The sequence below is a fragment of the Dermacentor andersoni genome, chromosome 3 (genome assembly GCF_023375885.2).
Source record: "Dermacentor andersoni chromosome 3, qqDerAnde1_hic_scaffold, whole genome shotgun sequence".
Lineage (NCBI taxonomy): Eukaryota > Metazoa > Arthropoda > Arachnida > Ixodida > Ixodidae > Dermacentor > Dermacentor andersoni.
Window position 1 is genome coordinate 97,705,927 of NC_092816.1, and position 17,016 is coordinate 97,722,942.

Consider the following 17,016-nt stretch of genomic DNA (forward strand, 5'->3'; position numbering starts at 1 on the left):
CAAGGAATCTACGCACTGCCTTCTTGTCGATGGGCTGCGGGAACTTTGCGATGGCAGCTGTCTTCTGCGGGTCGGGGCGGACTCCAGAGTTGCTGATGACGTGGCCTAAAAATAGAAGCTCCTGGTAAGCGAAGTGGCACTTTTCCGGCTTCAGAGTAAGTCCTGATGACATGATGGCCTCTAGTACTGTTGCAAGCCGCCTAAGGTGATCGTCGAAATTGCCGGCGAAGACAACGACGTCATCCAAGTAAACGAGACAGGTCTGCCACTTCAATCCTGCTAAAACCGTGTCCATCACCCGTTGGAACGTTGCGGGCGCCGAGCACAGTCCAAATGGCATAACCTTGAACTCGTAGAGGCCGTCCGGGGTGATGAAGGCGGTCTTTTCGCGATCTCTTTCGTCGACTTCTATTTGCCAATAGCCAGACTTGAGGTCCATCGACGAGAAGTATTTAGCGTTGCAGAGCCGATCCAATGCGTCGTCTATCCGTGGGAGGGGGTATACGTCCTTCTTCGTGATCTTGTTCAGACGACGATAATCGACGCAGAAACGTAGGGTTCCGTCCTTTTTCTTCACCAGGACAACAGGGGACGCCCACGGGCTTTTCGACGGCTGGATGATGTCGTCGCGCAGCATTTCGTCGACTTGTTCTCTTATAGCTTCACGTTCTCGCGGCGAAACTCGGTAAGGGCTCTGGCGGAGTGGTCGAGTGCACTCCTCGGTGATTATGCGATGCTTGGCGACTGGTGTTTGTCGAATCCTCGATGATGTCGAAAAGCAGGCTTTGTATTGTCGGAGCAGACTTCTGAGCTGTTGCTGCTTGCTCTTGGGGAGACTTGGATTAATGTCGTAGTTTGGTTCGGGAACCATGGTCGTCGGGGCAGATGCGGCGGAATCCGAGAGGACAAACGCATTACTGGTTTCCAGAATTTCCTCAATGTACCCGATCGTCGTGCCCTTGTTGATGTGCTTGAACTCCTGGCTGAAGTTTGTCAGCAACACTTCAGTTTTCCCTCCATGCAGTCGAGCGATCCCTCTTGCGACGCAAATTTCACGGTCTAGCAATAGACGTTGGTCGCCTTCGATGACGCCTTCTACGTCAGCGGGTGTTTCTGTGCCGACCGAAATAACAATGCTGGAGCGAGGCGGGATGCTCACTTGATCTTCGAGCACACTCAAGGCGTGGCGACTACGAGGGCTCTCCGGCGGTGTCGCTTTATCTTCCGACAGCGTTATAGACTTCGACTGCAGGTCGATGATTGCGCCGTGTTGGTTCAGGAAGTCTATACCGAGAATGACGTCTCGTGAACACTGTTGGAGGATAACGAAAGTGGCAGGGTAAGTCCGGTTATGAATGGTTATTCTTGCCGTGCATATTCCAGTCGGCGTGATGAGGTGTCCTCCAGCGGTCCGAATTTGAGGGCCTTCCCATGCGGTCTTAACCTTCCTCAACTGGGCGGCGATGTGTCCACTCATTACGGAGTAATCGGCCCCTGTGTCCACTAAGGCGGTAACTGCGTGGCCGTCAAGAAGCACGTCGAGGTCGGTGGTTCTTTGTCTGGCGTTGCAGTTAGGTCTTGGCGTCGGATCACGGCTGCGTCGCGTTAAACTGAAGCTGGAACGTCGCGTCGTCACGTAGTCCTTTGTCGGTGTAGTCTTGGCTTTCTGACTTCGTCGGGACGGCGGCGTGTCATTATTATGTCGTGGAGATGGTCTCTTCGGCGTCTCCGTCGGCGTCGGAGGATCTTCGTCAGTTCGACGAACAGCAACCGCACCTCCATCGGTTGCTGCTTTTAGTTTTCCGGATATGGGCTCGCAGACCGGCCCCGGGCTGGGCCAGTGTATGGTCGGCGCTGCGGCGACAGGTAACGGCCTGGTGACGGCGAACGGGACGGTCGTCGAGGGCTCCACTGAGTGGCGGCGAGGTAGTCGGCGATATCGCGAGGTCGTTCGCCAATCTGTGGTCGCGGCGCGTTCACGGCGAACCCTCGGAGTCCCATCTCCCGGTATGGGCATCGGCGGTAGATGTGCCCGGCTTCTCCGCAGTGATAGCAAAGCGGGCGATGGTCAGGGGCGCGCCAAACGTCAGTCTTCCTTGGAAGGCCGCGTGGGGTGACGGGTTGGCGTGCTGGCGGCGGGGTTGGTGGTGGACGACGGAACTGTGTCGTCACTGGGCCCTGCCGTGGGCGCGGAGGGGGAACGTGACGGCGGGCTACAGCGGCGTATGTCATCGCTTGCGGCTGATGCTGCGGCAATTCAGGGGCTACTCCGAGTTGTTGTTGGAGCTCCTCACGTACGGCGTCGGCGATCGAAGCCACTTGAGGCTGCGGTGACGGGAACAGCTTTTGTAGTTCCTCCCGCACGACCGCTCGGATAGTCTCGCGCAGGTCGTCGGTGGCCAGTGACTGAATTCCTGTGTAGTTGGTAGAGTTCGTGCGGCGGTTGAATTGCCGGTTCCGGATTTCGAGTGTCTTCTCGATACTGGTGGCCTCGTGAAGAAACTCTTCTACGGTCTTCGGTGGACTTCGTATCATTGCGCCGAAAAGTTCTTCCTTCACGCCACGCATGAGAAGGCGGACTTTCTTCTCTTCGGGCATATCCGGGTCGGCGTGGCGGAACAGGCGGTTCATTTCTTCCGTGAATATGGCGACGTTCTCGTTAGGTAGCTGCACTCGGGCGTCCAGCATAGCTTCGGCCCTTTCCTTGCGCACGACGCTTGTAAAGGTGCGCAGGAAGCCGGTACGGAACAGGTCCCATGTTGTCAATGTCGATTCCCTGTTCTCGAACCACGTTCTGGCGGCGTCTTCTAGGGCGAAGTATACATGCCGCAACTTGTCGTCGGAGTCCCAGTTGTTGAAAGTCGCGATTCGCTCGTACGTCTCCAGCCAGGATTCCGGGTCTTCAGTTGCTGCTCCATGGAAGGTCGGTGGGTCCCGAGGTTGTTGCAGGACAACGGGGGTCGCTGGGGCAGCCATTGGGGTTGTCTTGGCCACGATCTTCTTGGTCTTCTCAGGTAGAAGTCCGTGTTCCGGAGGCAGCTGTTGTAGACGACGGCTTACTCGATGGTCCGTGACTACGTTGGTGCTCTCTTTACGGTCCGGGCTTGGATCACGGCTTGTCGGGGGCGTCCGGTACATGGACCAAAAGCACCTCCACCAGATGTCACGTGGTGGTGACGTTGAATAACACAGTAGCAATACTGTGAACGACAAAACAAACTTTTATTGGGCGAACCTGTGCCCACAAAACAGGCTACACTTATAGCACAACGATAGCGGCGAACACGCTCGGCGATCGTCGAAATCTGATCAGCGGGTCCAGCGCGTCAGCTTTTATACAGCAGTCATCGAATGTTCCAGACTAATCGTTGGGACCCGCGTGCCTTCCACAAAGTTCTACACCATTCGCGTCACGCGATGAAATCAGATAGCACAAGGTTCGGCGACAACATACAGCGGATAGAAGCATCGATAACTTTCCAGAAACTTCGGATACATGCAGGCGCGTCCCGCGCTGTGCGATAAGATTTGTTAGGCGGCGAAACGTGGTCGCCCGATAAATATAAGTACACGTGTCAATATTGACTCTACAATACAATACAATTGAAACACGCAAGTCTTCATTTCATTCATAATCATTTCTGTGATCACGCAATGGCCAGGCAACAATTCAATTGTAACTCCGTAGCCGTTTTAAGTTATATGGCGGTGAAGTTCACTCAAGTTTACTCAACTGGTCTTGGGGCCCCGTGTCAGAGAACCGACTGCACGCCTTATAAAGCTGCTTTACAGGCGCAAAGGACTTCCAGGACTTTCTGTTTGCGTTAGAGATATTTTCTTTCAGCTAAGTGGTAACACTGCACCGATGAGCTGAGATTGTTGGCCACTTAAGATGCATTCGTTTTCTTTCCTAACGAGGGACGCTTTGTCGCAGTGGGAAAGAGGTTCAGATAATAGATGTGGTACCCTCTCAGGAAAATGTTTTGAATTGAATATCCATATCCTAAGTTTCATTTGTCACTTTTGTCAGGCCACTGTACCGGCAAGTTTAGAGAACGTATTCACGAGTAAAACCTAATAGTTTTAGAACAGCATTTCTCGCGTCACGTACAGTACATTAGACGTACGCACCCTTGCGGGACCTTACGGTGCGTGTCCTTTCAAGTCTTTTAGTTTACCGTATGGAAACGCAAACGTAAAGAAGACGTTATAAAACAGGGCGCCATCTGGTACCTCGTGTCAAACGCATCCAAGGCAAGACGATATATTAGCAACCATCCTACTGTTGCTATGCGGATCCGTCTCGTTAGGCCTACGGGCGCCAGGATCGCCCAACGATCTCAGAAAATGGACGCTTTATGCACTCGTAACTAATCGTTCAGGTGAGTTTAGAGAAAGCGAAAGCTCATTAGCAAAGTTACTGGCGTTCAACGGGAGTGAGAGAGTAGCCATCACGAGAATTCACGCCGAGAATACGCCGAGTCTTTACGTAACATGAGGCGGGAACAATACAAAAAACGGATTTTTTTCGCTACACTACCGGAACAGGTCTCTACCGGCTGTAACCTCTTCGGCGACTTCTTCGTGCTCAACAGAAACCCACACAGTCTTTCTAGGAACCAGACATCTAAGCTTACAGCTATTCCAAGATATTTTTTTTTTCTACATCTCTTTAAAAACAGCGATTCTGGAGCCCTTTATAGCTATGCCATCGTTTGATAAGGTACACCAATTTTCTTTCTCGTTTAATGCGGCATTCCCCTGCAATAAAAGAAACGCCTCTTGGTTGTATGGAGCGTTTCTAGCGGTCATGTTTTGCTTCAAGAGCCGTGGTGAAATCCGCTACGAATTGTGACGGTGCCGTATGGCTAGTATACAGGTGCATGGCTTCATTGCTTCCTCTGAATATGAAAAGGCATGGAGCCCTACTCAGCAATTTGCTTTTCTTTGAACACATTTCTACTACGCGAATTTTTGTGGCTAAATTTGCCGAACCCCCTCTTCACAGCTGGATGGTGCGGGACTATTCTGGCGTTGTAATGCAGTATTTTAGTTATTTTCCCTTATGTCATATTAGCCCAAACAGCAATGCTTTCCAAAATAAGACATCCAGTTAACCAATCTCTAGACGCACGCGTGCCCACATAGACCCACTGGCACAGATAGGCAGGTGCTTGCGAAGACACACGCATAAGCATGCTCGGAAAACGAAGAACGTGCATGTATACACACAGTGCAGAGACATGCACAGGCATGCTGTTAGGATGATATTCGCCGCATAATAAACAATCAAGCAAGTGACAGAAAATGACGCCACCCTGGCCGCCGGGGCTATCCGTCCGGTGTTAGCCATTCAGGCCCGAGCTGTTCCAGCTTTCAAAATTAGGAACGCCGACCCCGCCCGCAAACTGCCTTACGCGACGCAGGATGTAATTTGGCCCCGCGTGAAACCGCGACACTACAAAATTCCTTTCTTTTTCCATCAGTTTTCCCATGAACAGCCTGCGGGCTCACGCCAAGGGCTTAAAATGTTGTGGCGAAGCATCCCGGGGTTTATGGGCAACTCTGTTGCTAAAGCTCGCTCGATGGCTGCGAACGCACACACACACACATAGTACTAGGCGCCCGAGTGACGTAAATACCAGAAAGGCAGGGCTCGCGTTATTAATACGCCCCCGTTGCCAAATAATCGAAGAGTTCGGGTGCCAGGATGCCGAGGGTTTAAAACAAGGGCGTTAAAAGGCGCACGCGTTTTCCCTCGTCGACACGATTAACCGGAACAGATGCCTCGTCGGTGCCTCGGGCATCGCCAGGGAAGATACCGGGCTAATGAGGAACTCACTTTGCCGCTGTACTCGCTTCGGTTCTCTGCGACAGACAAACAAGAAAAACAAGACATAAGAACATTTCTTCCTGAGAGACTCATCACAATGTCATTCAAGCGACGTAGAGAAACTGAAATGCACACACAAATATATATATATGAAGCGTGATAAAGAGTCGCGATGCGGTTAGGGTTGATTTTCAATTATGCAGCGCGACAGCTTGAGATGCGTGTGGTAAAGTGCAAGGGCAGTGCAAAACGTTTTTATTACTGGTCCTCGGGATTCTACGCTTCTCTGTACGTGCATCCATTATCGGTTTCGGGAAGTTACCGTAAGCAAAACACGAGACTTGAAGAAAGGCACAACACGAAGCGGTAAGTCTCGTGTTTACTTGCAGTGACTTCCCAAATTTGTGAACCACGAACTGGCCTACACGCACACTCTGTTCTGTTCTATTGTCGGCTTTGTTTTTAGTGTCACACAAAAGAATCGCCGTGTTGTGAACAACAACAATAACGAGATGAACACACGAAGACAGTGCGAAAGAAAACAGTTCAGTAAATATAGGGGGCATAGACAGCCGGAGGTCAGTGACATGTGGAGTCTTCTTTGACAGCTCATCCGTATACACACATAATCTTGTTCCCCTCAGGTTCCATTTATAAGTGAGAAAATATTTCTCCGCTTACCTATGTGAAGTGGCGGTCTGCCTAATACTTAAAAAATATATGTAACGGTGTTCCGGAGATTGGGCGTTTTACACTTTTAATACGACCATAGTAATAGTGAGTAGAACTGTGTTCAAGTTAATTACACACTATCATCCCGAACAAGTGTTCCACATGCATGTCACTATTATCTGGAACATCGTTACATACACCTCTATACCGCGACCCATCCGCCAGCACGCTCGTTAGCAGAAGCCAAACAGAAACTCATATTCTGGCCGTGTATCGCAAACAAACTAGATGCTACGCAACAGGTTGTACACGTTAATTATTGACGCCGCTGAGGCTAGCGAGCGGAAAATGCCGCTCACTGCTGCATATATTGACGATGTTGTCGCTAAAACGTATTCGGGTACACTGCTACTGGTACACTTTAAAATAATTTACACCCTTAAATGGGAAAAGGGGGGCTAAGGCGTCTATAACTCACACCCTTAGGGTGTGAGTTATAAGAATCACCCCCTAAGGATCTGAGTTGTAGACCCATCCACACCCTTTGTCACTTTTAAGAGTGTAAATTATTTTACAGTGTAGATGCGTAATAAAAAAAAAAACAGGAAAATCTGAGAAGCGAAGCTTTCGTGAAGAGGTTAAGAAACCACCGTGCAATTGGTTATACTTTATACAGCGCTTTGCGCAAAAGCAATGACCTGCCTGCCAATGAGCCCAGCAAGAAGCAGACCAGCCCCAAGTGAGACACGTGACTGCGCATTGTATTGTCTCTGGTATTGACCGCCTTTGCAATGACACTGTATCCAGTATCGGTGTGCGGGCTAAGGCGGGCCAATCCCGGAAATAGTGCAACGGTAAGCCTGATTTTACTGGACGAATAACCGACCAAGTCGATGCGCCAAAGCCTTTACCCTGGGAGGGTAGGCATACAAAGGCTTACCTTATAAAAGAATCGTGCTCTTGACGACGTGTATTTGTTGCAATGATGACATTTAGGTAAAATATTCTTGCTGCTTTCGCGAACAAGCAAGTCGCTGCACCCAGCCCTGTTCGTGGGCGGGAAAACGCACCGGCCAGTCGCTAACGGCGGCATGCGACATTGGCCCTCGCGCCTTTTCTTCGTAGTCGACCGCATCACCGCCACTCGCCTCCTCGTCGGCTCCGGCGCCGAGCTGTCTATCGTTCCCGCCACTGCCGCAGAACGCCAACGCGGCCAGTCGACAACCACGCTCCACGCAGTTTACGACACTGCCGTCGCGTCGTATGGGCTCCGGTCAGTAACGCTAGCTTTGCCACAGTCGAAGCGGACTTCCTCAGCCATTTCAACCTACAGATCTGAGTGTTCGCGATCGGCGCCTAAAGGAAAACGTCACATCCCTCGATGTACTTGGCCCGCAGTCCAACCTTACCTCATCTGGCATCCGTGCGTGTCGGCTGGTTTCAACGTGCGACAACATACTTTATGAGCGCCCGCAACTCATGAAACCCCGAAACGATGCGCTGCCCGTGAAACACAAGGTGACGCATCATCTGACCCACCTGTCACAGCGCGGCCACGGAGGCTCGCTGGACGTAGGTTGAAAGTCGCGCACTGATAGTTCTAAGACATGCTTCAGCTCTGCGTTATTCGTCCTTCCTCCATCCATTCGTCTTCCCCTCTCCATCTGGTTCCAAAGCAGGATAGTGGTGACTGGGGGCCTTCTGGTGAATACCGAGCTTTGATTGCGGTCACTACTCCGGATCAATATTTCCTTCTCCCCATACTGACTTCGGCGCTCGTCTCGCAGGATCGAAAATATACAGCAAGACCGATTTGATGAGTGCGTACCATCGAATTCCTGTCCAAGCCAGCGACATTCCGAAGACAGCAATCACTACTCAATTTCCCTATGTGAGTTTGTCCATATGCCTTACGGTTTGAAGAATGCGGCGCAAACTTTTCGAAGGTTCATGGTCGACGTTACGCGTGGACTCTACTTCATTTTCCTCTACATTGACGACAATATCATTGCAAGTCGCACAGACAAGAAGCACAAAGAGCAACTTCGCCTTCTATTTGAGCGACTGGATGAACACAGGCTAGTCCTAAAGCCCCAGAAATGCATTTTCGGCGTTGAAGCCCTGTGTTTTCTCGGCCATCGCATTTCACCCCAAGGCGTCAAGCCACTAATTCACGGGTGCGGACTCAGCGCATCCGAGATGCTCTATGGATCATCAATGGCGTTCCGGACCAGTTTTTCGGCATCCAGCAAGGCACTCAGCCAGAAGCCGCGCAGCACATATAGAGGCTGCATTCCTGGCTCGACCAGTTTCTACCTACAACCCCCCGCATCGCATGCGGGCCGCCTGTGTTTAGTTTCTCGACAATGGACACAACCACGCACGTTTTTCTGCGGCGCGACTCTGTCAAGTCACCGTTGACTCCTTCCTATGAAGGTTTCTTTTGTGTGGTTTCGCGTTCAGAGAAAACTTTTAAGATTCACGTACGCGGCAAAAAAGCGACAGCGTTGTGGAACGCGTGAAACTAGCCTATGTTAATCGTTAACGCTTCATTCCTTCCGCAAGCCTGCTTTTACTGCGGAATAAAGCCAGTCGACTCTCCGTTCTCAACCTGTCAGAATGTGCGTTACCGAGCTCCCAATATGGTTTATTGCGGTGGTTTGTACAGGTTTTTCTTTCTGCCTTCATTTTATTTTATTCTCAAGGACTCCATGAGTCCTCATTTTCTGAGCTTGACTACTAAATTGGTTGTTTACCTGTCACAACTTGTGAACTATTCGTGAGTAGTCGTCATCGACCTCCTTTTGTTTTTCTACGACTTTGTTCTTCTAAGTTTCTTTCTTCCATTGTAAACACATATCAAGATAAATAAAAATACAATAGCACCACGGCCGGGAAGACAAAGGCGCAACAGCTAATGTCCTTGTTGTTTTTGCTTTTTTTTTGCGCATTGCTTGAAGTGAATCTGTACTAACTTGCACAAGTTTCAGGCATTTTTTTTTATTTATTGCAGGTCAAAGAAGTCGAGTTACATCGACATCTCTTTACACGCATGTAAAAAAAAGGAAACGTGCCCTAAATGTGCATATCGAGGAAATGTTCAAAGTGTAAGTGGAAATGGAAAGGAAAGAAGTAACCATCAGCAAACTGCAGTAAGCGAGTGAATGTATCAACCGGAATGGAGGGTGTAGATGGGGCGGCTAGCACTTCCGTTCTCTCGCAGCGCTAGCTGCGTGTCGAGAAGCACATCGGAATGCATTGGGCAGCGCATCGGAATAGCTGCATTACGGAAGATAGAGTAGGCCGGATCGAGTACCATTACGTCGCGAAGTTCCGCTCCCACGTAAGCGTCTTCCGTGTGATGATGTCGAAACACATACACATCCTCAGAAACGAAAGCAAAACCACTTGGTAGAAAAGCTATTGCAGTAAATAATTTATGGCGCTCTGAAACACGGCAATATTTTTTTTCTATGGTTTCCAAGTCAAGGACGTTTGCCTAAAGAACAACAAACAAAAAATGTCGAAAGTCGAAAGTGTAATGCCCGTATGCCTTTAAGGCTTCGTCGCAAGGACTCCAGGCGGTCTTAGCCGTCACCGCGAGCCCTTCTGGGTGCCTTCTTGATGGCGTTTCTGAGAGATGGTGTTCGACGACTGAACCAGAACCCCGCATAAGATGAATGGCCAGTGTTCGCGATGTGCTGCTGTAGCGGTGGGCCAAGCTTACGTAAACGCCACTCGATCGTTATCTGCAGGCTCATTTGCGGTAAGGCGGCAATGGGGCTTTCCATTATGTAACCCTCCATTATCGCACTGCGCCCTGTGTCGATATTAGTGAATACATGTATGCGCCGGAACATCGCCTCACGCAACGACGATGTTACGCACAAGATATCACTTGTCTCGAGCGTACAAGCCCGAATTCATAGCTTCTGGCTAGCGCGTATCGGTACTACACACAGCGGCATACCGCCTTGATTGCCGACTCCCGCTTGCTGATATGCGTTGACCATTGACACTTACTAGTCGAGGTCGAAGCTCCCGCAGATGCTAAGTGGCTGCGATATTTTGCCGAGGAGGACACAATGACGCGTTTTCTAATGCCAGCCTCCGAAAGCGCACTCAGATCAGACATGAATAGAGAAAGAAAGCCCTATTGTGTTTGGGTTCAGGCACACGCTAAAAAACTCGAAGCTATCAGAGAACTATCGCGACGGCAGCTCTCATAGGCCTACACGCCAAGCTTTGTATTCGGGCGTTAGGTGATCGGTTTGCCGTCGTCAACTTTCGCCGCCTTGGTCTTCAGGTCGAGCAATACTCAAACTATTATCCTTGCCAATGTACATGACTATTTATGTGATTATATTTGCTAGAGGTAATGCGCACTCTGGGTTTCGCCAAAGGAAGCTAGGCCATGCAAACCTTGCGCGGGGAAGCCTTTGAGGAAACGTGCTGCGAGCGCCATAGAATTTTGTAGCGAGTTCCGGAAAACGCCAGAGGAAGCCGAAGAAAAAAGAAGCCTTTGAGGCGCGACTAAGTATGAGGTGAGAATCAACAAAATGCGTTCAAGAAATTTTGCGAGTTAGGTATATGTTTGCGCCCTGTTGATATTCACGCTAGTTAGGGCTAGGGCTGAGTGGCACGGCGTCTTGCTCTTGCACAGTGTTAGCTGTTTCTGGATAAATTCGTTGATAATTTTTTTTTTACTGCACAAATTTTGAACATGAAAGGTTACAAGGGGCCGACTGCGTAAAAGGAGTTATCGCAAGTACTATGGTAGCATCGTGTTTCACGGAAACCCGACTGGCGAGGCAGGAGTATATTCGAATTGGAAGGCACACTCCTGAATTAAAAAAAAAAAAAGATGGAGCTAGTCGAATGTGCCCAGTTGGAATGTATATACAGTGACGCTTTCCGAAAATGCATAAGGGTGTACAGCCCGCTGATCCTCGTCAAGCGCCAATATTGTACGCTGGCATCACGCTCACGTTGGTATTTGAGAAGGTGCTCACACTGATGAGCAGGTGCGCACGCCGAAGAGCACGTTTCACAGCATGTCGTAGTCACGCTTGCTCGGCACAACGCCTTTTTGCTCCACTTCCTGTTGCTCTGACAGATTACGTTTAGGTGGCACGCTGGCGGAGAGTGCAAGTGCTCCTTTGAACGCAGCCAGAGTTTAGGGGTTGAAAGAGGTAAGCTGGCTTTCTGCGCCATTTGTTTGGGGGCACGCGACTTCCCCTTGGAGGCGCAGATGTGACCGTCCACGCAGTAGCCAGGCGGCACAACGTATGCACAACCTTGAGGCCCTCTCCTTCAGTGCCCTTTCTTCAGTCTCATCGCGGCTTTCCGCGTCGCGGCGCCCTCACCTTCCCCACCAGCGACCAACGACCCGAATGCGCAGGCCGGCTTCGCCACTCTATTTTGCACTGCTGTGGACGAAGTAGTGTGAGCCACCGCTTCCAGATGGAGCCACCGTCCTTCAGCCGAGCACGAGCAAGAGATAACAGCAAGAGCTTAGCAAGAGAGGATAGCAAGAGCTTGGTGGCGCAACCCATCGCCCCGTTCCAAAGGTGACGCTCATAATATCCATCCATCCATCCATCCGAGCGTGAGCTATTTGGCGAACGCACGAGCAGCAGCAGCAGGCGGCACCCACGGTCAGCAAGAGAGGTGCAAGGAGGATCGCAAAGAAAGCTTCGCTTTAGGAAAGGTGAGGTTGCAATTGACAGGTGTCTTACTCGCGTTGTTAACAAGGGACATAATGTTCTTCAGAAGAGTATAGGCTTGTGCTGGTTAGAAATACATAGTTACCCTAGAAGCATAGCGCGGGAAGGACGAACGACAAAGGCCACGCAGGACAAGCGCTTGTCCTGTCTGGTCTTCATCGTTCGTCCTTCCCGCGCTATGCTTCTAGTGGGACATAATGTTCCCATTGTGAGCGGAACGCGGATGGGCACCGAAAGGTCGAAATTGACAGCATATTTCATTTAGCGAGTATATATTTTAGCTTAGTGAAACTGTACGGTTTACACTCTAACCATGGCAGTTTTGAAAACTAAGAGAAACAACGCGAGAGGTGCCAGCGTGACAAGCCGATCAGCTACGCGCCTGTTCCCTGTTGATATACGAGCGAGAGCGCATTTCCGTGACACACCATATGTTCTGTGCAGCTGATTACAGGCTCCGCACTGATCGTGCTTGAGGAGAGAACAAAAGAAAACGTATCGGAAACGCCGAAGAGGCTCACCTACCAAGCTGCGATGCTCTACAATACTCGGTAAAAATCGATCTACTTAACGTCAGCTGTTTCCAGCACGGCGAGTTCCAGAGGCGGCAGTAACGTTTATATTTTTTTTTTTCAGCGGCGCACTCCACCTCTGAATAACGACTTTGCAACAGCGCTACGTATCCTGCGTCCTCACGTGCGTTGAAAAAGTGCCTACTTGCCACGAAGCGCAGGTAATTGATGTTCGGTTGGGTGTCGAAAAAACGAAACTGAAACGTGGAAGTTTAACAAACCAAAGCAACTACGCACCGCTGGGCGTGTCGGCGATTTCACCGAAGTTGAAATTGAAGGCTCCGCAAGCGGATGAGAGGAAATTTTGGAAGCGTTCGGATATGCAAGTTCCCAGTAACGAGGTCCGAAAAACGTGCCAGTCTGACATTACCCCGGCTTGCTAATGAGGCATATATATGAGCAACGAGAAATGTACAGAAACCAGTGAAGTCCGAAGCAATGTGACCCGCCAGAACTATAGCGAAATCCACGGTCAAATATTGCTCCGTGTTCAGAGACGCTATTTTCTTAGGAGGCACGGCGCAGTTTTCTACGACGGTTGTGGTAAGATTCAAGTGCACGACAGTTCATAAAACACCACCCTACACCCTCACTCCCACGATCTGCGTCTTCTTGCGCGATAATTTTCTTTATGAAAATAATGAGGAAACAAAAAAACGATGTCGGAAGAATCACCATTACAGCAAATACTACCACCTTCACATGTATCTCTTTTTATTTTGATCACGCCGTGGATTTGGCATAGTTAATAATAATAATATTTGGGGTTTTACGTGCCAAAACCACTTTCTGATTATGATGCACGCCGTAGTGGAGGACTCCGGAAATTTTGACCACCTGGGGTTCTTTAACGTGCACCTAAATCTAAGCACACGGGTGTTTTCGCATTTCGCCCCCATCGAAATGCGGCCGCCGTGGCCGGGATTCGATCCCGCGACCTCGTGCTCAGCAGCCCACCATAGCCACTGAGCAACCACGGCGGGTGAATTGGCATAGTTAATTAGTAAGTAAAAAAGAGTAGAGTAATGGGCAACATTGTATGACTTCAATCTCCTAACCCATCGGGAACAAATGAGGACTCGGAGAAGGCACGAAAAAACGACAATAGGGGCATTGACTAACAACCGATCGCTTAGGCGCGTACAAATGTAGTCTTTATTTTTCTAGCCAGTGTTTATTGATTAAGACCTTTATTTATCCATTAGGAAACATTTCGGCGTTCTTGCGTTTTGGATAACTGGACTTGTGTTTATTGTATGTTTACCAATTTCTGGTAAATTTTTACTGTCTTTAATAATATTCTAAAACCCACCTGCTGTGTTCCGAATAGATAGTAGGAGTATTGAAAAGAAATACATACACAAAAAGGCACGAAGTGCTCGTTCTATATATGCACAAGGATGTGCTTTACGCATGAGCCATACCACGCCCAGTACGAATTGATTGGTGTCTGACTAACCTATGCAAAATGGACGAAAACATGAGGCAAGAAGTTAAAAGAACCAGCGCTCACCACTCATTTCGTCAACGTGTCTTGCGCATAGCTCCTAGTTTCAACTTCTTGTCCTCGTGTTCTTGTCAGTTTTTAGCGCCAATTATTCCAAAGAATTTGCACTTCCAGTTACTGGAGGAAAATCCAGCACTGCGACCATTTGCCTAGGACAGAAACGAAGGGTAGTACACAGATTTGTCTAATCCTTATGTCTAATCCTAAGCTTATGACGCCAGACGTTCTCGGGGCATTGATTATCAAGCTTCACCTTTCTCAATTTCTAAGCAATCATTTCTTTTTATAAGCACGCGTAGGCGATAAGCCTCTGCGGACACGGACGATAATTGCGAATTGCTGCATTCACTTGACGCGCAACGTGTTGTTGAAAATGGTACGTTTGAGAAGTCACAAAGCTGTCCGAAACCGGGTGGTCTCGCTTTAGGGAAAATTAATGTAATGTGCCCATCACTTGGATCCTAGATGAACCACCGTACCCGCTGCGCCCGCAGCCACATTTGCCGCATTTCCCTATACTAATTCTTTGCAGAAAACTGTTTCAGCCAGACACTCGAGCTGCCCTGTAGATAACGATGAATCGCTCACCGCTGAGGGCTTCCGGTGCGACGAAGGCCGGCGTGCCTGCTGTGCCAGACAGCAGGGCGTCCACGCCCTCGAACTGGTTGCACACGCCGAAGTCTGCAATCTGCGAACGGCAACCGTGGTAGGACCACGTGCTGAGGGTCACGTGAGTGCGTATTCACGTGTAACCGACGCAGTGATGTTCAAAGCGTTAGTGTAGAATGGAGCTTCGCCCTCCCGAATTCCGCTGCGTTGCCGTGGGCCTGAATCGTTATCTAGTACACGACATATGTATCGTTTCTTCGTTCAAGAATTTTAGCCTGGTTAAAATGCGCTTTTGATGAAGACGTTGCTCGCTTTGTGGCACGCTTATTTTAGCGGCAGCAAGCTTCCTGAATCCTGTTCCATAACAAAATTTCCTTGCTTATCACACAAAGAATGCGACACAAGAAACGCAATATAATTGTTCCACGTGATGGTAATTTCTTGCGCTCGTGTATGTATCTAAATATGTTATAAGCCATTGTGTCTTAACTGCAGATACACAAAATTATGCACGGTGAATAATGTTGGTGTAACATTCCATTACAAGAGACCAATAATGTACATATATTTTTCATGAATCACTTTCAAAATATAACTTATTTGCGTTTCTCATATAACAATGTACGTTCCACAATTACCTGAACTCTGCCTTTGTCGTCCAGCAGCAGATTCGATGGTTTGATGTCTCGGTGGATAATCTTCTGGTGATGGACTAAAATATATAAAAAAGAAGAAAGTGCCATTTAAGCCAGTTCGTTTTCAGGTTACTACTAATTCTATTTCTAAAAAAGCCAGTTTGAGTTTCTCGTGGACGATTTATATGGCATCTTGTCTCGACTGCAAGAATGACGACGCAGTCCAAACTGCATATACGTTAAAAGAAGTTTTTTGAATACTCATGTCTATTCTCTATTTGGTTAAGCTAACGTCCCGAACGAAAAGTGGAGCTCTGAAAGACGCCGGCTCTGGATTAATTTTAACTACTTCGAGTTCCTTAACATGCACATAAACCTAAGTACAAAGTATTCGCTTCATAAAAATTCCGGCCACCACGGCTGGAAACCGAACCTCCGACCTCTTGCTTGGCAGCACGACACTATACTCATTGTGTTACCACGGATCGCTATCCCTATCCTGTTATCTTAGGGTGTTTCATTCAGTTCCGCGTATGTAACGCTTGGTCATTAAGACACTGCTGTTAAAAAAATGAAACAGTGGCAGGAAATAAGTGACCAATCTGGCCGCAGAGGTGTCAGTAGTTACATTCAAAAGCACTCGAGAGCACACGATGAGCCTCGGCGAGTGATGTGCTCCTATCAGGGGCTATCTCCTGCGCTATGCATGTGAAAGCAATGACTCTCTGAAGACTTCAAGGGAGGAAAGCGATATGCGCAATGGACGACACGTACTCATTCCACGAGAAATTCAAAGCAATAAAAAGCTCTACGGAAATACCCTCATTCTCATCAGAATATCGCAGTGTACATGCAGCAAGGTAGACATTTCGTCCAGTTGGTAAGGTTCCGCGGTGAAGTATGGGAGCGCCATCAACAGGTACGAAGGCGAAGAAAAGGACAACACGAGTTGTCGTGTTGTCCTTTTGTATTCTGCTTATGTGTTGTCCTTTTCTTCGGCTTCGAACGTGTCGATGGCGCTCTCCTTCTTCACGACCGAGCATATGAGGCCTATTTAAATAACTGATATACCAAGCCTTTCTAACACCCAATGCATGAACAAACACAACACAACACCCAACATAGGTTAAAGTGAAGATGCGGCACGACGGTACATACAGCAGTCGCACAAAGCCAACGCCTCCGCGTCTCTTTCTACAGACAAGTGAGTTAAGTTTTCGCTTCGTTCTCGATATTTATAGGAGCGGCTCCCAAATGAAAATGCTGCAGGCGAGTTGGCACCTCGTCGCAGACAGGCACGAAAGTGCTCGCCAAAGTTGAGAGACATGTTCGGTTTGCATACCCCGAGGCCAAATCGCACGCTTCGACAACACCGCGCTCAGCTTAAAAGGTGGGCGACACACGCGCGTGAGACGCGAGAAATCGGTGAGGGAGACACCACTGGCTTTTTCCATGCAGTGCG

The 17,016-nt window shown here is 49.1% G+C and overlaps 1 protein-coding gene across 2 annotated transcripts in view; it reads right to left on the minus strand.

Annotated features, from left to right (window-relative positions):
- LOC126541853 (calcium/calmodulin-dependent protein kinase kinase 1) overlaps positions 1 to 17,016 on the minus strand; it is a 253,171-nt gene that overhangs the window by 11,322 nt on the left and 224,833 nt on the right. For both annotated transcript variants that reach the window (XM_050188798.3, XM_055076341.2), the window contains exons 12-14: positions 15,558 to 15,631; positions 14,899 to 14,998; positions 5,843 to 5,868 (exon numbers count right to left, since the gene is read on the minus strand). In XM_050188798.3, the coding sequence (XP_050044755.1) occupies positions 5,843 to 5,868; positions 14,899 to 14,998; positions 15,558 to 15,631 (200 nt within the window). The remainder of the gene's footprint in view (positions 1 to 5,842; positions 5,869 to 14,898; positions 14,999 to 15,557; positions 15,632 to 17,016) is intronic.